At 52.6% G+C, this 26,835-nt stretch overlaps 1 protein-coding gene across 1 annotated transcript; it reads right to left on the reverse strand.

Moving 5' to 3' along the window:
• Positions 1–163: 163 nt before the first annotated feature.
• PSTPIP2 (proline-serine-threonine phosphatase interacting protein 2) lies at positions 164–23,842 on the reverse strand (the record flags this gene model as incomplete). Its single annotated transcript, XM_084278131.1, has 15 exons — positions 164–1,527; positions 1,693–1,750; positions 2,241–2,275; positions 3,576–3,657; positions 3,989–4,085; positions 4,569–4,667; positions 5,570–5,649; positions 6,024–6,069; positions 6,267–6,365; positions 6,784–6,846; positions 8,171–8,277; positions 9,461–9,495; positions 10,446–10,523; positions 12,936–13,036; positions 23,810–23,842. The coding sequence occupies 14 exons, from the start codon at positions 23,840–23,842 to the stop codon at positions 1,698–1,700; spliced, it is 1,008 nt and encodes a 335-aa protein (XP_084134257.1). The 3' UTR covers positions 164–1,527; positions 1,693–1,697.
• Positions 23,843–26,835: the final 2,993 nt, after the last annotated feature.

Below are 26,835 nucleotides of genomic sequence, written 5' to 3' on the forward strand. Positions count from 1 at the left end.
GATATGCTCCTGTGGGCTTCCTTCCAGGAGAGGCAACTCACTCCACCCAACACCCTGCGGGGCTGTGAAGCTGTAGCAACACCAACAGAACACGAGCATGACACCACAGGAGAAAAAAAAAAACACACATCCAGCACATAAGTCTGTTTGCTTTTTTTTTTTAAATATGTATTTAAAGAACTGATAGTACAGCAGGCTCCATCAGAAGAACAATTGTACACTTGGTCTTTCAAAAATAAGATAGGACAAGTGATTCCCTGACATGAGCACTTTGCACAGCTCGTTATAAGGCAGCAGGACGGATGTTAAAGCTCACTGTGGACTTCTCTGCACAAGGAAATACAGTAAAAGCCCAGGGCACCAGTTGGCTTAGGCATGCACTGAAGTCACAGAGATTCAAGTTGAAGAACACCATACAACTAGCAATTCCTGTCACTCCATAGCCACCTGGCACCAGGTTTACACGTGCTGGTCCCCAAGTCCTGTGTCCAGTGTCGTGAAGCACTGAGGAGCTGTTACCAACACTGCACACATGGACTTCAGAGAGACCAGCAGCCCTGAGGTGTGTGGATTTGTGAATCAAAGCCATAATCATATATACAGTCACAAAAAGGTCATGAACTTTGAGGAGACCAGGTCAGAAAACGAGTTTCATGACTCCAGCCCAACATCAGTAGCTACATGTGTTTCCAGTGGTGCATCGTCAGAACAAATCCAACGTTTAGATATCCCCATTAGTTAATCGAATCGTGAGCCTACCAGGGGCAGGCTGTACCACGAACCTAAAAAAACACAAGCCCCTCATCAGAGAGGTGGTTGGAAGAGCTGACCAACTTCCTTCAGATCCTCAACCACGCTGCATGGTGCGGGGCTCCCCAGCACGTCTGTGGCAGCACAGCTTCTCAGCAGTAGCTGCGCTGAGGGCTGCTGCACAAGATGCAAATCAGCTTCCATTATCATCACTGGAGCTTGGAGCGTGTCTACAGCTAAGCCAGATACAGGCTGTAACCATTGGTGCTCATCTACATAAGCTCCCTGAGAGACATGACCAAAACTAAGCCTAAATTACGAGTTTAATCACCATTAATACAGGACTTTAGCAACAGGCAGAAGTGTAACCTGAGACAGGAGTGGGATACATATGCCCTGGACACAAAGCATCGTGCAGAGCTCCCCTTGGCACACAGACTTCTTAGTTACCTGGAAAAAGGGAGGCTGCAGCCTCTCCCAGATGGCTGAACTTCAGAAGAATTTAAAGTCAAGAACTTCTTCCGACACAGCCTGCCCCTGTGTCTGGGTCCATCACTTATATTCCATTTCTTCCCCTGCGCGCGAAGCTGGGATATATGTCCAAAGCAGTTGCTGATCAAGGGCACAGATACTTAGAAGGCACTTTCTGAATGCACAGATAATTATCAGAGTCCTCAAATAACTTCTTAAAACAGAGATATGCTTCAGCTCTGGGAATAACTGGAAACACATCTCTGCCACGCTGGCCAGACCAACAGTGTCTTCTTCCTGGAGAACCTACAGAACATGATAAACAGCACAGCTCCAGCTCAGGTAAGCGATGGGAGGGCTGACATGATCATCACCTCAAACTCTCATCCCTGAACCACGGCCTTTCTCCACTGTCCCTCCTCTGTGTAGTCGCATCTCATATTAGATCCTTCATCAAATGTGAGTACTTACTGTGGCTATTGGTGATGTATCAAGCTGTAGTTTTCAACTGTGGCATAATCAGGGTCATCTGAAATGCACAGCACAAAAAACATCAGGTCTGCTCATGAGAAGTGCTTGTTGCAAGACCTCACACAGACACGTCACGTGCTGGCCACCCATCTTAAAGGGACGGGAGGAAGAGAAGAAGAGGCCCAAAGATGGCTTGGTTTTCCAAAGAGCCAAAGTGGGACCGGCTTTTACAGAGCCCTGCTGCAGTACCCCATCACTGCAGTGGCACTGGGAACAATACAGCTTGTGCTGTGGAAGCAGAGGAAGGCCCAAACTTTGGAGATCGGTGGGATCCCAAGCTCAGACATCCTTCAGAAATGCCCACAGCTGGAGCTTTGATCAGAACTTCTCCTGGGTGAAACCTTGCCCCAGTGCCCCAGTGTCTTTCAGTGTGGACCTGCCTTACAGCAGGAGCTTTACCTAAAACAATCCCTTTAGAGACCTAAAACTTATGATCTGATAGCAGAGAGTGAGAGCAGAGAGATCCCCTGTGTAAGCAGGTAACTCACCTGGCGCGCTGGTCGGGGTGGGTAGGGGTCCCCTCCTGCACAGAAGGAAACATAGAACTGAGCATCCACATGGCTACAGCATTCCTGTTCCCCAGGCTCTGCATTCCCAAACTGCCCACCTGAGAGCTGGTGGGAGGGCAAGAGGTTTGTCCAGCCTGGGCTTTACACAGACCCAGTATCACAGAATTGCAGGGATTGGAAGGGACTTCCAGAGATCATCAAGTCCAACCCCCCTGCCAAAGCAGGGTCCCCACGAAAGGTCACACAGGTTGGTGTCCAGATGGGTCTTGAATATCTCCACACCCCCCTGGGCAGCCTGTCCCAGGGCTCTGTCACCCTCACTGGGAAGCTCTTCTGCAGATTGGTGTGGAACTTCCTGTGCTCCAGCTTGAGGCCACTGCCCCTTGTCCTGTCCCCACAGACAGGACAAGTACCAAGGCATGTCATAGCTGCCTCACCACCGACAGCCTGCTTACAAACAACCTCTTGGCAGAGACAGGAATTGAAGATGACACAGTGGGGGAGAGGAAAAAAAAGCACTTAGTTGGGGAAACAACTGGGCCTCAGGGCATGCCTTTTCACATGCCTCTGCCCAGAGTGAGACATCAGTAAGCCACAATTGGAGGTGACTCCTCTCCCAGCATGACAGCCAAAGTGGCACACTCATTTTTGGCAGGAGTCTTTGACCCTGAATCCTCATCTTCCTTCCCACAGAAGCTTCCCTCACCCTGTCCCCCCTGCCCAGCTCTGCTCCCAGAGTGAGTTCAGTGCTGCTCTTCCTCCTCTCATGCTTTTAGCAGGTCCACCTCTCCCCAGGTAGACAGACCACACTGAGAACCATACAGGGAAGCCCAGATGGTTTGATTTTGGTATGAAATGCCAAGGAGGGAGCTCAGATAGTTCCCATAAAGCCCAAGACATGAAATTCAGTATTCCCCAGGCTGCCTTGCTTTTCTGCTGTCTGAGCACCACCACCCCTGACGTCCACACAAAGGACTTCCAGAAAAGGCTTGGGACAAGAAAAAAAATGAGTGCACCCTCACCACAAATGCTTCCAGAAGAAGATTTCCACCCATGAGAAAGGGAGAAATGACCCCAAAAAGGAGGAGAAAAAACTTGGGCTTGAGGGCATACTTGAAGAGCTTGTAATAGACCCCACATTGGCACAACTCCAGTGAAGACTGATGGACGACACAACGTGGGAAACATTTACCTCCAGTACTCCCAAGTGAAGCCTCCAACAGACAGAAAGCAACAAAATACACTTTGGGGGAGGGGAAGGGGCAGAAGGGGAGCATCCCATGCATTTGTAGTTGTACATGTCATGATCTTTACCTTGCTATAGGCACAGGAACCGGACTTCTCACAGGAGTTGCATTTCTCTGTGCGTTGTAGTAGTTTTCATAAACAACAGGAGCTAGGAAAAGCCAACAACAGTAAAATTAAAGGCCTTTTGTAAGCATAAACTGCTTGCCAACACCAACACTGAGCTGCTCAGCCTTTCCTCTCTCTCTCTCTCTCTGTGAAAACGCCTGATCAGGAAACTAAAAGCTAGGGAAAGGTGAGATTATCTCCAGGGGCTGGTGATAAGTGGCAGCAGCTAGTGCCACATGGCCACTGATGACAGAAGGGATGTTGCAAAGTCAGTGTTTTTGCATTCAAACTGACGCTGATCTGATCAGAGCAACAGCTCCATGAGGAGCTCAAGGAAGTCAGCAGTACTTTGTGAGGCGGCGCTGAGCTCTTACCTGGGGCCAAGCTTCCAGTTTTCCGTAAATTTACAAAAAAATCAATATCCTTCTCGATGCTGCACATTTCTAAACTCCTGCGGATTTCCTCATATCTCTGCAAAAGGGAAATGAAAAGCATTTCTATACCTCAGGTCAAAACACACAGGGTTTTTTTTCCCAGCTTTGTCACACGTGGGGTAAAAGCCCAGTGATCACCCAGGACACAAGCTTCAGTGGTAGGAGTTTGGGCTGGAAGAGACCTTTGAAGACTATCTAGTCCAACCCCCTGCCATGGGCAGGGCCATCTGCAACCAGGTTGCCCAGAGACCCATCTAACCCAACCTTGAATGTCTCCAGGGATGGGGGATCTGCCACCTCTCTGGGCAACTTGTGCCAAGGTTTCACCCTCAAACAATGTGGGAATTCCAGAAAAAACTTCATCTGCAAAAGCTCTGGCCAAAACCACCTGCCTGCACACTCAGGCTGGTGTCTGGTGGCCATGCAAAGGCCCAAGTCGGATGTACCAGAGCTCAGTGCACAGGAAATCAAATGGAGCTGTACTTTCCAAACAAATAATGAAGGTTTTCCTTTGACATACCTCATCATCCTGGACACAGTCCTGGGAAAGCTGGTTGGCATGAAGCCAGAGGGCGTTGCGGAAGTAGTTGATCCGCTCACACTCCTGAGTCTCAAAGAACTGAAATGACACATACAAAACGCCCCAAATATATTTTATCCTGAGCAATTCTCATCCCCAAGTGCCACTGCAAAGATGACTGTGGTCTTCTGTAGGACACATGGAAACAACAAGTCCTCCAACTCCCCCAGAAGAGAAACCATCTCTCTACGCAACATGTTTCAGAGATGAGTGTTCAGCTCAGGAAGGTCTGTGGGACTTGTGTGGAATGGGTCATCTGGCACACCATTGCCTCTGAGGAGACCAAGACAGCTTCCTACAGGCAGCTCAGGTTCACAAGGTACCCCATGGTGCTGCCATTGCAGCTTACTCCCCAACCCCCACCACCAGGCATGGAGCAATAAAAAGGCACTGGAGATGCATGAAAACAGAGGTTCATGCACTGGTTGGGCTTCTAGTCTGTGAGAAACAAGGCAAAGGGCTCCTGGTGCATGGGGGTGGCTTCACCCAGCCTGTGCCAACCTGATGCTAGCCTCTGCTGAAAAGTCATTTGAAGTCTGAATTTCAGAGTGTCAGAGTCTGCTGGGTGGTGTGGCGACCACAGCACTTACTGGTTTTGAGTCACCAGATGTGCAGATGTGACCGTGACTGCTCAAGGCAATGGCCACACTGAATGTGGAAGCAGGTAATAGGCAAAGCCATCACTAATTAATGCACCGACTCTGCTGATTTTAAAAGGTGGTGGAAGAAAGAAATGCAGCTAAAAAATAGTGGAAACCACCTTGAAGTAGTGGAACCTTGAATCCAGAAGCCAAGCATGAGAAACATGCAGGGTTAGCTCCAACACATCCTGCTGCTTCACTGCCAGGAGAAGGTAAATCTGCACCATCACTAACCCCTGCAGCAAGGGATGGACATCCAGAGGACCACACTGCCACGTGAAGACACTTTGGGGCATTTACCTCACAAGCTTTGATGTGCTCTGTCTGCCATTCTTCCCGGATCTTCTCCAGTATGGAGATGCTCTGCTGGTAGCTCCTGTCTGTGATGGAAATCACATTGTCATACATTATTATTAATTAAAGAGGAAAAAAAAACCAACAAAAATTCCCATTGCTAGAAGGTAATATGCAAAGCCTGAGATGACTGGGATGTCAGGAGAAAGCAGAAGCCATGTCTGAGGTTGGCTGAGGAGGGACACTGGAAGGGCATGAAAACCCACACAGCAAGGCAGAGGGTCGTGCTGCAGGAGTAGCCCTGATGGGGCCATGTGTGCTTCTCCGGGACAGGTGTCCACCTCCAGTATCTTGGGCACATGTTTCTGAGGAGCTACAGTTCACTGAGAGCCATGCTATGGCTTTGCAACCCCCTGCCCAAGGAAATGTTCCCCTCGCCCTCCCAGCACTCCATACTCACCAGAGTCCTCCAGAGCTGATTTCGTCTGAGCCAGCTTCAGGAATAGCTGCCAAAAACGGGAGAGAGAAGAAAGTTAGACAAGACCCCTTGTGCATCACCCACAGCACTGCAGCCCAACCAGGGAACAAACCCCCTCCCATCTGACCCCAAAACCCAGAGCTGGGAGAAGAGCCATGGGGCAGGAGACCTAAAAGAAGAGACACCCCTTTCTCCCTCACCCCACAGCCCCCTGCCTCTCTGTACCTTCTCCTGCTGCTTCTGCGTCACCAGGTTCGCGTTGCGGTGCACGGCCTGTTCCGCCTCGTCCTTGTCCCTGCAGCGCTGCTCGTAGAGCCGCTTGGCCTAGGAGAGCCACCAAAGTGGGCAGGAACGGGTCAGCAAGCAACGAGAAGCAAATGCAGCCCATGAAGGAAGAGTGGGCACAGGCTGCCAGCAGAGCAGGTGACGGTATGCAAGGCCCCCAACGCCCAACTGCTTGGGCAAAGCCAACCTCACAAGACAAGCTGCTCTTGATACGGGATGAAAAGCCCGTGGCAATCCAGGCCATGGCCCCCAAACCACTTGTATCCGACTTTGGAAGGCTACATCCATGTCTGGTGTACTCTCCCAAGGACACCCTGCATACCACTCATGCAGACACAGCTTAGGGAGTTGCAAGAGCGTAGGAAGACCCTCACATTTAAGCCTGCCCCAGCGCTGTGCCTCTGTGTGTCAGCAGTGTTAGCCCTTGTCGGAAGACACAGTAGGACGTTGGCCTTACCTCCATGGTCTTCTTGTACTGCAAATTCCTGTTTTTGTGAATTGCTTCCATTATTGTCTCAATCTGTAAAGACAACAGACCAGGAGTCAGCACATCACTGAGCACTGATGCTCCAGGGTGGACTACACGGCTTAGGAAAGGAAGAGGCACAGACTAGACTGAGATGGATATAAGGACTTTCATCTGCTCAAAGCATCTTTATGAAACCCATGTCATATGCTTCTATCTGAGCTTCCACTTGCGTATTTGAATGACCTCTACAGATGAAATCTTGTCAATACATCGTGCTGTATCGTCTTGCAAAATCCACAATAGAATCACAGAAATCCCAGACTGGTTTGGGTGGGAGGGGACCTCAAATCTGATCTAGTCCCACCCCCTGCCATGGGCAGGGATGCCCTCCGCTAGCCCAGGGTGCCCAAAGCCCCATCCAACCTGGCCTTGAACACTGCCAGGGATCCAGGGGAAGCTCCAGTTTCTCTATGTCAGGATCTCACCACCCTCACGGGGAAAGATATCTTCCCAATATCTCATATGAATATACCCTCTCTTAGTTTAAATACATTTCTCCTTGTCCTGTCACTAATGCTTCCTTATAACCAGTGCCTCTCCATCTCTCCTGTCAGTTTTAGGTACTGGAAGGCTGCTATAAGGTCTCTTCCTCAGGTTGAATAAGCCAGAACTTAAGGAGCTTTCCAATTTTATAAAACCCTATGGAGGACATACAACACTATATATATTGATAAGTTTTCTACTTGAGGCTGGTGTCCCTGGAGCTAAGTGCCTGCTATCCCTAGCCCCAGAAGTCACCCAAAGGACAAGACAGAATCACAGAACTGTAGAGGTTGGAAGGGACCTCCAGAGATCATCAGGTCCAACCCCCCTACCAAAGCAGGGTCCCTAGGACAGGTCACACAGGTCGGCGTCCAGATGGGGCTGGAATATCTCCAGAGAAGGAGACTCCACATGCCCTGGGCAGCCTGTCCCAGGGCTCCCTCACCCTCACTGTGAAAAAGTTCTTCCGCATGTTGGTGTGGAACTCCCTGTGCTCCAACTTGAGGCCATTGCCCCTTGTCCTGTCCCCACAGACCACTGAGAAGAGGCTGGTCATTTCCCCCTGTGTTCCACACTTCAGATATTTATAAACACTGATCAGTTCCCCCCCTCAGTCTTCTAGACGTGGCAGTGAGAAGGAAGTCGGAGGTTGCCACACAGTTCACCAATGTGGTTGCACGGTGTAGGAAGGAGCTCGGCAGTTCCCATTCAGCAGCAGGCACCAGGGACATGGAGGGGACAGGGGCATGGCAGGAGACACTGGCCAGGAGCAGCCCATTGCTGGGGCAGGTTTGCCACCCCAAGGTGAAGGCGCATGCTCCCAGGGCCTGACCTTTTTCCGGTGCAGTTTCTGCTTTTCCCTGAAGTCCTCCATTTTCTTCGCTTCCTTACGAAGGGTTTGGGCCAACTGGATGTGACCTTGTCCCACATTGTCTATCTCTGCAAAGAAAAGAAAAATTACATATATATATATATTTATTTTTCCTCCTAAAACGTCTCTGTTGCTCAACTGCTGTAGCTGTTGATCTGACATTGATCTGACTCCACATCTTGCATCCCCCTGCAGAAAGAGACAAAAGCAACAGCCCTTCTGAAGCAGCCTCTGAGCAGCACCTCTGTAGCTCACACTCCCAGAGCCATTTCAAACCCACAGCTACTAAAGGTCGGCTGGTATGAGGGCAGACCCTTCTTAGGGAGGTGCTTAGGGGAGGTAAACCAGGGTATGGCATAGGACAGGAACCTGGCAGGGATGGAGGGTGGACTCAGGATAGCCCTCGACGTGTGGATACTAGCTACCTGCACACTGGTGGGCTGCCATGCCCGGCTGTGATGCCAGGTGGCCATGGCATCATCTTTTAGATGCTCCAATTAGAAACACAGAAAACAGGACCTAGAAAAGACCTTTAAGGTCATCAAGTCCAACCGCTAACCCAGCACTGCTAAGCACACTACTAAACCATGTCCCTCAGCACCACATCTACACATCTTTTAAATCCCTTCAGGGATGGTGACCCCACTACTTGCCTAGGCAGCCTGTTCCAGTGCTTGACAACCCTTCTGGTGAAGACATTTGTCCTCATTTCCACTCTAAACCTCCCCTGGCACAACTTGAAGCCATTTACTCTCAACCCTGTCACTTGCTACCAGTACTCCTCATCAGACTTATGCTCTAGACCCTTCACCAGTTTCATTGCTCTTCTTGGACACACTCCAGCACCCCAGTGTCCAGCTTGTAGTGAGTTGCCCAAAACTGGGCACAGTATTCAAGGTGTAATTGCTGCATATGTGTGTGAAGAAGGCGAGGTGAGGCAGGCAGTCAGCTCCAGGTGAGGTTCTCATGCACAGCTTCTATGTACAATGCAAGCATGACCTCTGAGTTGCAGGAAGCCCCAAAGCCCCAAGAAATCCCAAAAGCATGCCTTCTGGATGCCCTCTCCCATCGGTACTGTGGAGCACTTGGTCCCAAACCCCATGTGCTGAGATGAGCAGGGCCAGGAGGACAGCCTAAGCCTGACTCCAGAATCACACAGGTTTAGAGATTTCTCTGCTGCTCTCTTCCCAAGCAGCTGCTTCCAGGCTTTGGCCCTGCCACATGTCCTGACAAATGTGAAGAATTACTTACGTTGCTTGAAAACATCCAGGGATCTCTTCAGTGTGCTGAAAAACACAGGCAGAGCATTACAAAGGGTGGGAAAGCACAGGCAGACACAGGCATGGGCACAGCACCTCTTCTCCCAGAACAGGCGGTACATCCCCCACTCAGTGCTGGCCAAAGCAGGTTTATTTACACTCTTTTCCCCACTTTTTTTCCTTCTTGGTGAGTATAACACAGCTCACTTGGTCTGAGATCTACTTTACATCTTTCTCCACGCTGGATGCTATTAAAAAAAACCCTGACTTTCATGACAAACATTCCAGGCAACCTCCTTAAAAGTACAGCATGGGATGTAGGAGTGAACACCTTCTGCCTGGTGCGTAGTGACTGGAGGTGTGGGGAGCTTCTGTCCCTATGAATATGGTACAGTAAAGATTTCAGAGACATTTCATGCCATACCTCATTATAAAGCTGCAAATAAATGACTGGAGAGTATCAGACACAGCACATATAAAGCACAGAAGCAAAGAAGGAAGCAGAAGGTGACTCAGGTCACTGGGGAAATGAGGACCCATTCATGGCGCCAACTACACAGCACTCCTACGGAGTGGTGACACTCTGGGCTTTGACGATTTGCATGGTTTCAGTCAAGGAAGTACCTGTACTTCCCTCTGGCCACAGAACCAACCAGGAGCAAACCCCAGGTCTCATGATCCTCCATCCCCTGCTGAATCACCAGCCCATATCGCGCCAGAGCATCTACAATGGTTAATCTACCACTGGCAGGGGCTTGGTGGAGTCCAACTGAATTATTGGCAAAAGCAAATCCAACTGGGCACCATTCATTCATGGGAACAATTCCAGATCACCCCCTGGTAGCATCCTAGACATATTTCAGCGTTGCTTTGTCTTTCAGAGCCTCCTTCCTTCCTTCTCCTCTTTTGTTGCTCCAAGCAAGGACACCCATAGAAGCAAAACACACTGTGTTCACAAAACAGGACAGTGAACTTACTTCAGCTCCGTCTGCCCACAGGGCTTCTTCTTCGACAAGTTAATGAGCTCTTTGCCATACTTTTCTTCTATAATTGCCCTGTTGAGGAAAGAGGAAATAAGATGAAGTTCTCACTTCAGAAACAAATACTTTTTTTTTTGCAGCAGAGGCCAAGACCTGCTCTTAGCCCCCTCCTTATCTTCTGACCTTCTGCAAACCAACTGTGGATGGCTGGTTGAAGGAAGACTGTTGTTTCCCGTTGCCCATCAGCCTTTCTACTGAAAACACGTCACTTTACTGTGTCTGTGGTCCTGTGCATTGCCCTCCCAATCTCCCCATGGCATACGTGTATGTACAAGGACCACTTCTGCAGGAGATAGGTGACTAAGCAGCTGGTGGCTAGATGCAGCCAGGAGAGTCTCCTTAGTAGTTTCCTACAGGAAGAAGGCTTGTGCAGTCACACATTTCTGCATTTCAGCCATCGACATCTGTTGGTCCTTCCACACAAAGTACTTGTGAATCTGACTGGGCTGACTTAAACCAAATGTGAGAGGAGGGAGTAGGCACCTCCAAGACCATGCAGACACTGTATGTGCACCCTGGGGTCCTCACCTCTGATCCTTAGGGAGGAACCTAAGGGAGAAGAGGCCACATGTTGTGAGGCAGCATAAGTAACACCTTTGAGAGACTGCAATATACTCCTCTCTTGGAAGAAAGAGAGGTGGGGAAGAAGAAACCAGATGTGTTATGGTCTAAGAACAACCAGCTTTTCACAGTTGCTTTGAAATCTGTACTATACAGACAACAAGGGATGAACTTGCTTGGTCAGATGCACATTCCTCCACATAGGCAAGCCAACCTACCCGTCTGCAATCAGTGGAGAGAAACAAGTACTTCTAGAGGTTTGCACTAAGATGTCTACTGGATAAAAGAAATAGCTTCCTAAAATGCCTGTAACTCTATCACAGATTATTATCTTTTTTTTTTCCCTTTAGAGGGCAAATCCTCTGAGGAGCAGCTGAGGGAGCTGGGGGTGTTCAGCCTGGAGAAGCGGAGGCTGAGGGGAGACCTTCTCCCCACCTCCACTGACCTGACAGGAGGGTACAGAGAGGTGGGTGATGGTCTCTTCAGCAAGGGGACAGGAGATGGGACAAGGGGCAATGGGCTCAAGCTGCCCCAGGGCAGGGACAGCTCAGCTGGGAGGGAAAAGTTCTTCCCTGGCAGAGTTGTGGGGCTGTGGCACAGGCTGCCCAGGGAGGGGGCTGAGTCCCCAGCCCTGGGTGTGTTTAACAGAGGGGAGATGAGGTGCTCAGGGATCTGGTTTAGCACAGGACAGGAATGGTTGGACTCGATGATCTTAAAGGTCTTTTCCAACCTTGTGATTCTGTGATTTTAACTATTACCATGATCTTCCTTTTGAGACAAAGCATCGAATCCAACAGGCATGTTCTCCATGGCTGGGACCATGGAACAGCCATGCTGTCCATGGAGAACTGGGCCATGTTCAGGGTGACAGCTGGCAAGGTTCTAACCTCCTCCTGGCTAGACACATTGGTGGGGACCTACACCTCTTTCAACATCAAAGAGGCATGTGGCACAGGGTGTGGAAGAGGCCTTTTGCACTCTCTCCGTTGTCACAGATGAGTGGGACACAGTTATCAGGGTTCAGCAGATGATTCCTCAGACAGGGGGGAAGCCCAGGTTTTCCTGGAGCATGGGATTACAGCCTAGACAGATACAGGTGCATGAGACACTGGGAACTGCTAGTTCTCCTCCTCTCACCCCAATCACATTTATTCCAGGCTGCTTTGTACCAAGGCTGGCATTCAGAGGTTTGTTTTCTCCAGTTCTCAGTACCAAAATTATAATAATTCAGGGTTGCTCTACAGTGGTCTTCATAGTTACCCACCAATAACCAGGTGAACTGTGAAGTCAAAGTACACGGCCAGACCATCTCAGCTGTGCCTTTGTAACCACAAAACCTTGACTTAGATCATACCCCATGACTAATAAATGCACTAATTAACACCACTGCTTCTTTTTAAAGTAAAATCTGTGGGCTGCCCATAAGGTACAAGCTCAGGAACAAGCTGTGCCTCTCCTACACCAAGGTCTTCACCTGATCTGCAAGCTGAACTGCAAGGTGAACTTCACAGGAGAGTGTGTGGCCTGGGTAGGCCACCAACAGTTGCAAACTCATCAGTACAGACATCTGCCAACATGTAAAACTGGATGATTAAACTGCTTTTGAACTGACAGTTTCAAAATGTGAGGATGAGGCCCTGGGCACCATGGCTGCTCCACAGCTGGGGATTCCTGGGCATGGCCTTTGTATCACAGCATCAGCCACACAAGGACAGGAGAGTGGATGAAAACAAGATCCTCACAAGTCAGAAAGCCAGAGGTGTCTTAGTAGAGCAGAGAGTTAAACGTGACAGAAGCCATAGTGGCAATACGAGGAGGAGAAGTAGTGCCACAGCTCCCAGGCACAACCCAACCTGTTCTCCATACCTTTCCTTTAGGAAGTCCTCAAACTCTTTGCAGTTCTTCCTGCCATCGTTCAGGTGTTGGATGATGCTGTCATAGCCCACAGTGCTCGTCAGATCTGTACTCTGAAAACACAAGAAGAGGAATTGTGCCCTGGTCAGTGAGGTGCACAGACACTGCCACCTCCAGCGGCATCTGCTCACATGATGGCTCAAGAGTTGGGGTGGTTTGGCCTGGAGAAGAGAAAGCTCTGGCAAGGCCTTGCAGTGGCCTTCCAGTCCCTGAAGGGGCTACAGGGAAGATGGAGAGGGGCTGGTTACAGGGACAGGGAGTGACCAGACAAGGGAGAATGGTCCTAAACTGAAGGAGGGAAGACTTAGATATTAAGAAGAAATCCTTCCACGTGAGGGTGGTGAGGCCCTGACACAGGGTGCCCAGAGAAGCTGGGGCTGCCTCTGAATCCCTGGCAGGGTTCAAGCCCAGGCTGTATGGGGCTTTGGGCGTGGTGTCCCTGCCCATGGCAGGGGGTGGGACTGGGTGGGCTCTGAGGTCCCTTCCCACCCATACCAGTCTGGGATTTCTATGCTTTCTATGAATTTCAGAAGTCAAAACAGACGAGTTCACTCCTGCTGTCTCCCCCAACCCAAGCACAGGTGACCTCACAGCACATGGCATCTCCTCCTAGGAGCCTAGCTGCCAGTTCTAGCTTAATGAAATCAAACACTAAAACCCCTCTAAGTCTCTAGATACAGCCTGTCTTACTCCTGTTCCTCCCAGTTTCTGCAGATATGGAGATGGATCTCAGTTAGCATTGATCTCCTGGGCATCACGCTCACATCTGGCTGCCACAGCATTCATCTGGGCTGACAGTGAATTCATAAGACCTTTCTGCTCAGGATCACTGAGCTATGGGCTTCTCTTGCTGCCCTCACAGTAATGTAAGGATGCACCCAATGACCATTGCTGCAACAACATTCTCATTGGCCTTGGGAAAAAAAAATTACCCCACATATCAACACAAAACACCACTGAAAAGATCATTTCCCAGAGTATCAGCTCCTCTCCCATCACTGCTGTACCTCTAATCCATCACACAGGATGAGCTTCTTCACTCCCCATGAAGCAACACAGCCATTGAAAGGTCCTGCCTCCATTTTTCACGTTCATTTGGAAAGGTTTTGGTGGCTTCTGTGAGAAGCTGCCAGAAGGTTCTTCCATGTCCAACATGGGCACCACTGACCAGCTCCAAGATGGACCCAACAATGGTTAAGGCCAAGCCCATCAGTGGTACTGGTAGCGCCTCTGGGGCAACAGAGTAAAGAAGAGGAAAAAAATCAAAGGAACAGCAGCTTTTTCCACCAGAGAAAGGAGTGAGAAGATGTGACAAGCTCTGCAGACACCAAGGTCAGTGAAGAAGGGGGTAGGGAGCTGTTCCAGGCACTGGAGTAGAAATTCCCTGCATCTTGTGGAGAAGAATATGGTGAGGCAGATTTTCCCCCCACAGCCCATGGAAGATGGTGGGGAGCAGAGATCCCACCTGCAGCCAGGAAGGAGCCCACAGTGGAGCAGGGGGAGACACCTGAAAGATGCTGTGACTGTGCTGGAGCAAGCTCCTGGCAGGACCTGCAGCCTGTGGAGAGGGGCCCACACCAGAGAAGGTTTGCTGGGGGGGGACTTGTGACCCCGTGGGGGACCAGGCTGGAGCAGTCTGGGCCTGAGGGACTGCACCCCATGGAAGAGACCTACGCTGGGGCAGTTGGTGAAGAACTGAAGGACTCACATTAGAGAAGTTCATGGAGGACTGTCTGCTGTGGGAGGAACCCCACACTGGAGCAGGGGCAGAGTGTGAGGAGCCCTCCCCTGAGGAGGAAAGAGCAGCAGAGACAGTGTGTGACAGACTGACCCCAATCTCCATCCCTGTCCCCTTGTGCTGCTGGGTGGGGAGACGGAGAAATGGGTGAAGTTGAGCCTGGGAAGAAGGGAGGGGTGGGGAAGGGTTTAAGATTTGGGTTTATTTCTCATTGTCTGACTCTCTTTTAATTGAATAATAAATGAGATGAATTTTATTCCAAGCTGAGCCTGTTCTGCCCATGACAGTCACTGCTGAGTGATCTCTCCTGCCCTAATCCTGACCCAGGAGCCTTTTGTTCTGTCTTCTCTCCCCAGCTGAGAAGGGCAGTGATAGAGCAGCTCTGGGGGGCACCTGGCCTCCAGCCTGCATCACACCACCACACACTACCCCTCACCCAGTCCAGTCCCATTTTCCAACCCGCGCTCTCATCCGCACGGTGCTCCTCACACTCCCCACAGACCTCTGGAGGGTCGGTGCTGTTCTTCAGGTCACTTCTTAAAAACCTATATTGTACTGATGGTGATTTGAAAACCAAGTAAAGCTTTGTGCAGCAGTGATGTAGGTGGGCTGGGATGAAGGTTGGATAACTCTGTTCACACACCCACGCCTGGAAGCGCCTCGGGAAACAGGAATAACTCTTCTGCCCTGTGGCTGCTGAGGGTTTATCACCCAGGACACCTGGGCTAAGAGTGGGCTCGATGCACTATGGTAACATGAAGAGATGCTCTGGCCATCTGCTGTCCTTCTCTAGAAGAAGCCTGAGGCAGGTGAAGGCAGCTGAGCAGAAAGTGCTCACCTGTGGTCTTCTGCAAAGAGGACCCCTTGGTGTGGCAACAGAACCGCAACGTATGTCAACAAAAAATGTAGGGAAAGAGGTTGTGGGAGGGAAGCAATGGTAGGAGCTGGTATAAAACTCAGGGGAAGGAAACAACAGACACAAACTGTTATGAAGAAGGTTGAAGAAGAATAATGGAAGGATGGAGTGATTCTGGAAATGGTTGGACGCCAGGATGAGAGTACCAGATGTGAAAGCATGGGCAGCAGAATGGGGGGATTTCTCAGGAGTTGGTACCTGTTGCAAGAGATGAGGAGGAACAGGGCTGGTATTAGTGATAAATGAAGGATTTAACTGCATGGACTTCCCTAGGGAGTCAAGGCCTTGTGTGTGGCTAGCCAGAAAGCAAGAAGTGAAGTGGAGATCTGGTGGGACCTGCTGGAAATCCCCAGGCATCCCAGCTCGGCTTTGCTCCATCCGTGGCAGGCGTGGGAAGAGGAGGACCGTGGAGCAGGACCTAAGCAGAAACCAGAACAGTTTCTGTTTCTTTGCAAAGCACAAATGTCCCTCCAAAATGGGCTTGCTACTGATAAGCCCACAGCCGGTTCTCAGTTTTGAGAACCTGCCTTTGCCAGTTGGGTCTGCGAAAAAGGAAACGCGCTTGCAACAGGCGTCCGTCATCCTGACAGTTGCAAACCACAGGAACATCCTAACTCGACTTCCTACCACTGGTTTCAGAGGAAATAGAATGGATGTGGAGAACAACCATCGGTCACTGCACCCCACCCCCCCCCCCCCTCCCTGAGTGGGATGGAGAGGTCAGACCCACATCGTTGCGTGTCGGGGGGGCACCCAAAGGCTCCTGCATCCCGCAACACCTGGGCTTCCTGCAGCAGGGGTGGTGCTGAGGGACTGACAAGGGACCCTACTGCTGTAGGGTCTTTATTTTACCACTTCTCCTTCTCCAATAGAAGGATTTACTTCCAGCACGTGTGTGTTTGCTAAGCTCCAGCGGCGGGACCAGACCTCACCGAGCAAGGTGCCATACAAAACATGGGAGGTAACAGAGGTGTCCAAAAGAGCTTCTTCCATGCAGGAGGAGCTCCCAGCCCAGAAGCAGCTTGGCAGGGTTGTCTGTGGTAAAACCAGCCTTCACGACATCCTTCTGGGCAGACGTGGGCATGGAAAGAATAAAAGGGACCAGAGTGACTGCCCATGGGACGTCCCAAAGGCAGGACTCACAGGGAGTGAGGGAAGAGGAAGGGTGACACAGAGAGCAGGGAGAAGAAGGTTTGAAGACATACTAAACCAAGCCAAAGACAGGTATGGAGGACGGGGAGTCGCACCGAGCCCTCCCCAAACAGAGGCACGCGGAAGATGAGCATCTCTCCTCCCACCCTGCAGCACGTGGCTGTCCTGGTCATCCCCACAGGGCAGAGCTCTGAGCTCCCATGCAAGAGGACAGCCCATGGAAACTGCTGATGACTTTCGAGGTGACAAAGCAGCAGCTGATGTTTTCCAAGCACGCAGAGCTCAGCAGGACACGCTCCCACCCCGCTCCCGACTCGCTGCCCAGGTTTGTGCCATCCTCCCTCCTGATCCACTGAGCAGGAGGTGGTGTGATCCTTGGGGGTTGTTCGTGCTTTTAGCCAAAAAACGGAGCTAAAATGCTGTAGTGGGGATCTGAAGTCACGTTATGACCTCGCCTGAGCCACAGCTGAAAGGAAAAGCTGCTGAGCTTGACATTTCCATCTTCTGCCCCACTTTCCATGAAAAACCCCCTCCAGACACATGTCCTGTGAGGCCAACAGCACAGGAGAGTCACAGAATAATTTTGGTTTGAAAGGACCTTTAAGGTCATCAAGTCCAACCCTCAACACAGCACTGCCAAGCCCACCACTAATCCCTGTCCCTCAGCACCACATCCATGTGTCTTTTAAGTATCTCCAGGGATGGTGATCCCACCACTTCCCTGGGCAGTTTGTGCCAGTGATTGACAACCTTTCTGGTGAAGAACTTTATCTTCATACCCAATCTAAACCACCCCTGATGCAACTTGAGACCATTTCCTCTTGTCCTGTCACTTGTTGCTTGGGAGAAGAGATCCACCTCTGCCTACACCCTCCTTTCAGGTAGCTGTAGAGAGCAATCAGGTCTCCCCTCAGCCTCCTCTTCTCCAGGCTATACACCACCAGGTCCCTCAGCCGTTCTCCATCAGACTTGTGCTCTGGACCCTTCACCAGCTTTGTTACCCTTCTCTGGACACACTCCAGCACCTCAATGTCCTCAAGTGAGGGCCTAAACCTGAACCGAGCACTCGAGGTGCAGCTTCATCAGAGCTGAGCACAGGGCTAAGATCCCCTTCCTAGCTCTGCTGGCCACACCATTGCTGATAGAAGCCAGGATGCTGTTGGCCTTCTTAGCCACCTGGGCACACTGCTGGGTCACGTCCAGCCAGCTGCAGACCAACACCCCCAGAACCTTTTCCACCGGGCAGCTCTCCATTCCCTCTGTCCCAAGTCTATAGCACTGACTGGGGTTGATGTGACCCAAGTGCAGGACCCGGCACTGAGCCCTACTGAACCTCATGCCATTGGCCTCAGCCCATCGATCCAGCCTGTCCACAGTCCTCTGCAGAGCCATCCTACCCAAGCAGCCTGTCCCAACCTTCCCAAAATCAAAGCCTTGGAGCACTGCACTGCTCACAGACCATCACCTGAGATACCTTTCGTTATGCAGAGCTCTTAGTGTCTCTCCTCAGCCTTTTCTGCTCAGAGAAGCAGGAGAAGCTGGATGCCTACTTTAGCATGCAGAAAGAGAGCGCAACGATCAACAGCCCAACGATCAACGATCTTGCTGGCCCCAAACCAGTCAGCACCTCGCAGAGGCCACAGAGACCAAGACAAGTGCTTGTCCTGGTGCCCACAGGGAGCGGGGCTGAGGAGAGCAGGAGATGCTGCAAGAGGTGGCAGATCCTCTCCTCCCCATAGCCAGGTGGCACAGCAGGACAGACAAAGCTCATCACAGGGAAGAAACGGACTCGCTGCGACTTCGCCCGATGGGGATGGGCACCCTGCCACAAGCTGCTTTTTGACTAACAATTTTCCACCTGACGTTTCCTCCTCCCCATTCCCTGCTCCCCACCAGCCTCCGCTCATCCCAGAGACGCAGACACCCCAGAGGCAATGACTTCTGCCCCGTGCTCCCTGCGAAACGACAGCCCGCGGATTTCACAACGCTGCCGATAAACCCTGCCAAAGCCAGTCCCTGTTTAGAGAAGGACAAGCAGGGCTAAGGGGAAGTGAAAACACCCAGCCAACGTCACATCACAAGTCAGCAGCCGGGCAACGAACCCAGGATCCCAGGGCTGGCAGCTCACACACCCCCCACAACGCAACATCGTTTATCCACAGGCAGCCACGCTGAAGGAAAATCGCAGCAGTGAAGGAGAAATACAGCCGGTCACAGCCCTGAGAGTGCCACCCATAACCCCATGGCAAGGGTCTCCTTTGGAGACACTGGCGCTCCCTCACTCTGCAGTCAAGGGGCAGAGCATCTCTCTTGCCCCAGTCTTGCAAAAGGAGATGCAATAGCGCTTCGCTACGTGGGGTTGTGTTGGGTTTTTTTTTTTGGTGGGGAGAGGGAAATAAGTGTTTTCAGACACTTTTCCGCCCGCTCTGTAGGAAAACCAAACACGCCAGTGTGGTTTTTACTGCAGATGACTTGCCTCCAGCTGTGGGCTGCTTTTAGCACCTTTGCTTTTCCTTGGTGTGAAGAACAAGTATCTGTGCACACATAAAAGATGTGGATTACCCGAGTATTGTTCGTAAAAAATAGAAAATTTCCTATTTTTCCCATTCTAAAATTTCTCACCCCACCCGGGTGAGAAGCAGCAGGTCTTGGTCTTCAGCGTTATTTCATTGTTTGGGTTTTTACTTTTTTAATGTTTTCCCCAAATGCTTCCTTTTCATGCACCCTGCAGTGCGCCGTGGAGAGCTGAGCATCGCTTCTGCCTCATTAAAAGCAAACAAATGACCTAAAATCCACTCCCCAACAAGCAAGCTGTTAGCCAACAGATCAAACTTAGAGGGGGGGGGGTTAAATATTATCATAATTCCTATTTTTCTCACGGTGTTTCTGCAGCACTGAAGAGCTCTGATGAGACCCAGAGCTCTGCTGCTGGGTTGCCTGATGTGCTCTGTTAAGAAAAGGCTTGGGGGGAACCAGGCACACGCCAAGAGAATTGCTAAAGCGAAAGAAGAGACCCCCCCGCCCCCCAGAGTGAAAGAAGAACAGCAGGTTGCAAAAACAAATGAAAACACAATCCCCACGCTTGCTCAACCAGCGCAATCACTACAGGGAGGGCAAGAGGAAACAAAGATGGTCTTTGGCATATTTTTATCTCTGCAGGCAGCTCCAGGCTGCAGGAAGGAGCGGCATGCGAGTGGGGACATGCTGGGCAATGCTGGTTCGAAGTCCTCCCTGCCCTTAGCTCCCTCAGGCACCCCCAGACCCCAGTCCCTGGGTGAGCAGGAGCTGCTGCAGGGTACAGGGAGCGGAAGCCGCTCTGTGTTTTATCACCTTGTGCCGAGGCTGGAGAGGCTGAGCGAAGTCCAAGGGCGACGTCACGCCGTGCTCTCCCCAGCACAGCCCATCCTGGAGTTCAGCACTGGATGAGGTTCCAGTACAGGCAAAGATAGGAACAGCCCTCCCGTGAAGAGGTTCAATAAGGCCAAGTGCAAGGTCCTGCACCTGGGTCGGTCCGCTCTTCGTCATCAGTAGAGGCTGGGAGGTGGTGTGGTAGTGAGCAGCCCTGCAGAGAAGGACTTGGGGATGGTGGATCAGAAGCTCAACGTGAGCTGACTATGCACACTCACAGCCCAGAAAGCCAACCATGTCCTGGGCTGCATCAAAAGGAGCGTGGCCAGCAGGATTCTGCCCCTCTGCTCTGCTCTTGTGAGACCCTGCCTGGAGTACAGTGCCCAGTTCTGGGGTACCCAACATAAGAAGGATGTGGAACTGTTGGAACAGGTCCAGAGGAGGGCCAGGAAAATGATTGGGGGCTGCAGCACGTCTCCTGTGAGGACAGGCTAAAAGAGTTGGGGTGAATCAGCCTGGAGAAGAGACCTTATAGAACCTTCCAGTCCCTGAAGGGCCTATAAGGAAGCTGCAGAGGGACTTACTAGAAGGGCCTGGAGTGATAGGATAAGGGGGAAAGGTTTTAAACTTGAAGGGGGTAGATTCAGATTGGATATTAGAAAGAAATTCTTCACTCTGAGGGTGGTGAGGCCCCTGGCACAGGGTGCCCAGGGAGGTGATGGCTGCCCCATCCCTGGAGGTGTTCAAGGCCGGGTTGGATGGGGCCTTGAGCAGCCTGGGCTGGTGAGAGGTGTCCCTGCCCATGGCAGGGGGTTGGAACGTGATGATCGTTGAGGTCACTTCCAGCCCAAAGCAGTCTGTGATTCTATGATTCTATGAAGAAGCCAGAACCACCGAGGTTTAAAGTGAAATCAGTCCCTAGATGAGATGGGGCACAACCCAGCCACCCCAACAGAGATGGGGGAGGCGAGTGTCACCACTCACCCCCACAAAGAAATTCGGCAGTCACCATTCAAAGCCAGAGGCTCTCCAAAGCTAGAGGCTGCAGTGCTGGAAATAGTGAAGCTTTTGGGGATGATGGTTATGTTTTTAGACCAGTTCACATCCGTTTGAGTGTCCCTTCCCTGGAGCCCTCCCAGCGTCTCTCCTTTCCCACAGGGCTGTCCTGACCACTATGAAAACACTTGCTTTGGCAAAGAAGAGTTCTCCTTCCCTTTTTAGCTTAAGCAAAGTAATTTAGGACAAAAAAAAAAAAAAAAAAAGACATTTCAGGAGGAAGTTGGTGCTTTTTCACAGCACGTAACAGCAAACCGAAGCCGGACAATCAGCCCTCCACACCTCGCCGACATTTGGGTTTATTCAGCCAATTTCTCCTTCCCCCCCACCCCCTCCTTGCTCCCTCCCCATCCCTTGCAGCTGATGTACAGTCACCGGTACGTGTCGTGGAGACAGCTTGGGGTGGCACCTGCCTTTTCCATGGGCCAGGCGCCAGAGCCGCGATCTCTCCACTGAGTCACGTCCATCACGTTCCCATCCAACCTCCGCCCCAGCTGCCTGCCCCAGGCACACTTCCTCGGTCCGGAGGGGAAGGGAACTGGCTGCAGAAAGGAAAAAAAGCCAAGAAAAAAATCCCTGGCAGCACCAATAGTTTGGGCTCAGCGAGACTTGCTGGGTAAATAGCCGTGCTTATGGTGTGGGGTGAGGCAGGAGCGAGTGCCCCATGCAATGCCCAGCTCCTCCTGGCCTTGGGGCTGCTTCTGCCCCAGTGTTTACTCCCAGGGAGCCCTCTCCTCCAGGACCCTCCTTCCAAAATCACCCTGCCACAGCAGAACAAACTGGGAGTGCCAGCCAAAGCCAGCAAGGACCTCTCCTTCAGCCCAATTCACCACGGAAGCATGACAAACCACATCTACTCCACTCTCCTGGCAGTACAGTTATCCTGCCCGTACCCCCCCTGCCCCTAGCCTGGGGGATGCTGCCACCACCCTCACAGCCCCCCCCCCCCTGCCCCCTGCACATTTGCAAAGCAAACAGAGCACGGTGGAAACTTCTTGTCAGTAAATAGCTGAGAGGATGGAGAGGGGATGGAAATCCAGCCTTATTTTCCACGCCAGGCTTGATACTGATGTGGGATTTACATATTTGCAACAGATAAAGTGCCAGTGACGCTGGGCGAGCCGGGTGCTCCTCCCCTCCCATTCCACAGCACACAGACCCAAAACCCAGGGCACCGTAGCGTGCTGCTCCTAAAAAGAGCAGGAATACAGGATGAATACAGGTGCACACAAGATGAACGTTATGTCCCATTTCTGTCCCATTGCACAGCGCACACAATGTCCCATCTTCTTCCAGTAACTGTAGCAGATACTCCCCAGCCCCCACGCACCTGCCCCCTACAGAATCACAGAATCACAAGGTTGAAAAAGACTTTTAAAGATCATCAAGTCCAACTAATCCCATCCTAAACTAAACCAGATCCCTAAGGACCTCATCTGCCCTTTTTTTAAACACACCCAGGGGCAGTGACTCAACCCCCTCCCTGGGCAGCCTGTGCCACAGCCCCACAACTCTGCCAGGGAAGAACTTTTCCCTCCCATCTGAGCTGACCCTGGCCTGGCACAGCTTCATGCCATTTCCCCTTGTCCCATCTCCTGTCCCCTGGCTGAAGAGACCATCGCCCACCTCTCTGCACCCTCCTGGCAGGGCAGGGGAGGTGGGGAGAAGGGCTTCCCTCAGCCTCCTCTTCTCCAGGCTCAACACCCCCAGCTCCCTCAGCTGCTCCTCACAGGATTTGCCCTCCAGCCCCTTCCCCAGCCTGGTTGCCCTTCTCTGGACTCGCTCCAGGACCTCAATGTCCTTCTGATGGTGAGGAGCCCAGAACTGGACCCAGCACTCCAGGTGCAGCCTCCCCAGTGCCCAGTCCAGGGGCACAATCCCCTCCCCAGACCTACTGGCCACACTGTGTCTGACACAAGCCAGGATGCCATTGGCCTTCCTGGCCACCTGGGCACACACACAGGATCAGGAGCTGCCTCCCGGGCACTGCCTGAGCTCGGCACCACGCGCCCACGGGGATTTTCCACCACGAAAAGGTAACATTTTGTGACTGATTCCACCTGGAACGAAGCCCCCGGCCCCGCACACCAAGAGGAACCAAGCAGCCGATGACCTGCACTGTGCTCAGCGGCCGTTTGGCACTTCTTCATTCCCAAATGCACGGTTCAGGCTCAAAAAAAAACATTAATTGCGGCTTTCCCCGACCCTGTGGGTTTTCCTCGGCAGCAGCACACGGAGGGACTCGCTCCTCGGCCCGGATTATCCCGGCGTCGCAGGACCCTTTTGTGGCCACGGTCTCCAGGTAGATCACCAGCGGGTAATTAACTTAAAGCCTCAGCCCGACTCCGGCTTCCTCCTCTCGCCAGGGTGTATTTTGGATGCCACGGAGCAGAAGGAAGCCACGGGTCTCAAGGCACGCGTGGATGGGCAGTGCCTACCAGGGATGCTCAGCACCCTCAGCAAAGGCGCCAGGACCACGAAGGCGGCTTTTGGGAGACAGCTCTGACCAGAGACGCGTGACACCCCCCACCCAACTCAGAACCCCCCCACCCACACCCCTCGGCTCCAGATGGGGGGGGGGGTGTGTGTGTGTCCCCTCCCCGTAACCCCGCTCACCCAGAAGTTGTCCCTGAACCGCGACTCCCGCATCTTGCTGCCGCTCTCCGCCGAGTCCGCCGCTCCCGGCGTCGCCCCGTCCCGTCCCGTCCCGCCCCGCCCCGCCCGGCCCGTCCCACCCCGCGGCGCGGTGTCACCACCCAGTCCTCGTGTCCCGTCCGTCCGTCCGTCCGTCCGTCCCCGAGCAGCACGGCTACGCCCACCCCACTTGCTGCCTGGAGCTTCGCGATGCCCTCCCGGGTGTCCGTGGGCGGGGGGCGGGGGGGGCACACACGGACACGGGACAGGGAATAGGGTGTGCAGGGGCTGATGGATGAGCCCCGGACAAACCCACCCGTGACGGCCAAACACGAGTCAACCCTCAGATTTTTGGGGAGCAAACCGGGAGCGGCGGCCACACGCCCCGCGGAGCCTCCGCCGCCTGGCTCGGAGGGAGCTGGCCGGGGTGTTTGGGGAAGGGGGTTTATCGCCCCGTTGTGCCCTTGAGCTGACAGGGGACACCGGGGGAGCCGCCGCCGAGCCGCCGCGCCGCTGGCGAGACGGGACAAGCCGGGACCATCCCCACTGCCCAGCCTGCGCCAGCGCGGGTTAGAGCTGAAGCGGGGGCGATGATGTTAAAAAAAACAAAAATCCCAACCCCAAATAACCCCAAGCAACCAAAAAAAGGCGTTTCCCGTTTCCCACCGAGCGAAACAGAAGTGCTCAGCTGTGACCCGGGGCCCCGGTGATGTAGAGCTTGGATGCCGCACAGCGGGTGTGGGGCGCAGGAGGAGGTTTGGGATCTTCCTGAGGATTTCAGGAGTCGGGGGTGCAGCTGGTTTGGGCGGGCAGACGCTGGGCACGGTCCCAAGGGAGGGCACGAACCCCCCCTCCACCCCCACACCCCTCGAATCCCCGCTGGCTGTTTGGCGACTTCCCAGCACCCCCCGGCGGCCAGGGCCCCGCAGCGCCGTCCCGCACCGGTCCCTCCGAGCCAGGGCCGACCCCCTGACCCAGCGGGATGTCGCTGCCTCGGGGGGCTTCGGTAGGGAAATTATCACCTTCCTCGGGCACAGCAGCGACAGGCTGTTCCAGAACCTTGGAATATTTATCCGTCGCTGGAAATAAATACGGATTGGGGCAATTTTGGGCCAAGACACCGGTGAGGTTGGTGCTTTCTGGCTCAGCATCAGCTGTAAGCGGGGCTGAGTCGCTGGGCAGGACAAAAGTGGTGAGCTGTAAAAGCTGTCCCCGAGGGACTGGTGGTGTTGTAGAACCACAGACTGGTTTGGGTGCAAAGGGACATCAAAGCCCACCCAGTCCCACCCCTGCCATGGGCAGGGACACCTTCCACTAGCCCAGGGTGCCCAAAGCCCCATCCAACCTGGGCTCGAGCCCTGCCAGGGATGCAGGGGCAGCCACAGCTTCTCTGGGCACCCTGTGCCAGGGCCTCACCACTCTCACAGAGGAGGATTTCTGCCTAATGCATCATCTAACTCTCCCCTTGTCCTGTCCCCCGTGCCCTTGTAACCAGCCCCTCTCCATCTTCCCTGCAGCCCCTTCAGGTACTGGAAGGCCACTGCAAGGCCTTCCCGGAGCTTTATCTTCTCCAGGCTGAACCACTCCAACTCTCCCAGACTGCCCTCACAGGAGAGGTGCTCCAGCCCCTGGATGTCAGGCAGCCAGACCAAGGTGCAGCTCCACTGCAGCATCCCCACCCCTGTGGAGTCTCCCAGCCACAGGCACAGGAAGAAAGGAGGTTGTGAGGGACAGAAGGGTCTCCCCTGGAAGCTGTCCTCCAAGGGCACAGCACTACTCTCTCGTGCCAGTTCTCTGCAGGAAGACATCAGACACTTCCAGCTAAAAATAAGTTGTTTTTTTTCTCACCCAAACCTGTCAGTTAAGACGACTGACAGGCTGAGAGGTGAAGTGTTTCCTGCTGCATGTTTGAGCTCAGAGGCTTGACACTCCTGTGAAGGAAGTGGGGACAACCAGCCCCAACACAAATCCTGACTGCAGGCTCGCAGAGGACTCGGGAACAAATCCCAGTCTACCAGGCACAGCAGGGTAGTGTGCTCACCCTGTGCAGTGAGCAAGATGAACTTGCTTGGGCCCCACAGTGAGAGCGAAGGACAGAACTGTGAGCTAAAGATCCAGCCCACGGGCACTTTGCTTGCCAAAACAAAGAAAATCCTTCAGGAAAAAGGGATAATCAGGTCTTCCCCCTACCCCAAAGGGAAAGCTGATTAGGAGTGCCAGTAGGATTAACCTCCACTGCACGGACCCAGTGTGCTGCACGGAGGTCCCACATCTGGTGACACCAGGGTGGGCAGTTACTTTAATTGCTACAGGATCACAGACACCATTAGCTTTTAGGGTCCCTCACTCCTGGCTAAATCTGTCTGGATGTTGGGAGCAGGAATGGTCAAAGTGAGTGTAAAAAAAACAGCCCAGTTGAGGGGAGAGGAAGGTAAGGTAGATGCATGGATGGTTCTAGAAGGGCAGGGTGTGTGTGTGTGCAAGCATTTTAGGAATGATTTTCTGTCTCAGTTCAAAGTAGATGTGCAACAGGCACTGCTGCCTCAGAATGTGAGGGGAGCCCAGGAGTCCCCAAGTGGGCAAACTGCCAATCTAAAATAGAGGTAGTAAATGAGGAGCTCACTGTGGTTGCAGCTGGTGACCCCCATCCCACATCAGGTACTGAAGCACAGGAGGCTCGTAAGACAACTCAGGGGTGCAGTTAAAGATGAATAGATTGGGATTTAAAATTTCCATTTGCATTTCTGTAGAAATCTGGGTGTGTGGAGTAGGTGGATGGTAGAAACCCCTTGCAACCTTGGCAGTTGGAACTACATGACCTTCAAAGGTCCCTTCCACCCGAAACTGTTCTGAGACACCAGGTCCAGCACTGGGATCCCAACCCTCACATAGCACACACGAAGCCAGGCAACAAACAGCTGCTGTGGTGCACAACCTCCCCCCAGAGCCCCAAGAACTGTTTGATGGAACAGGAACCAGCAGCAGGGGCTGGCAGCTTGTAGCTCTCC

This window comes from Gallinula chloropus (genome assembly GCF_964237585.1).
Source record: "Gallinula chloropus genome assembly, chromosome: Z".
Taxonomy (NCBI): domain Eukaryota; kingdom Metazoa; phylum Chordata; class Aves; order Gruiformes; family Rallidae; genus Gallinula; species Gallinula chloropus.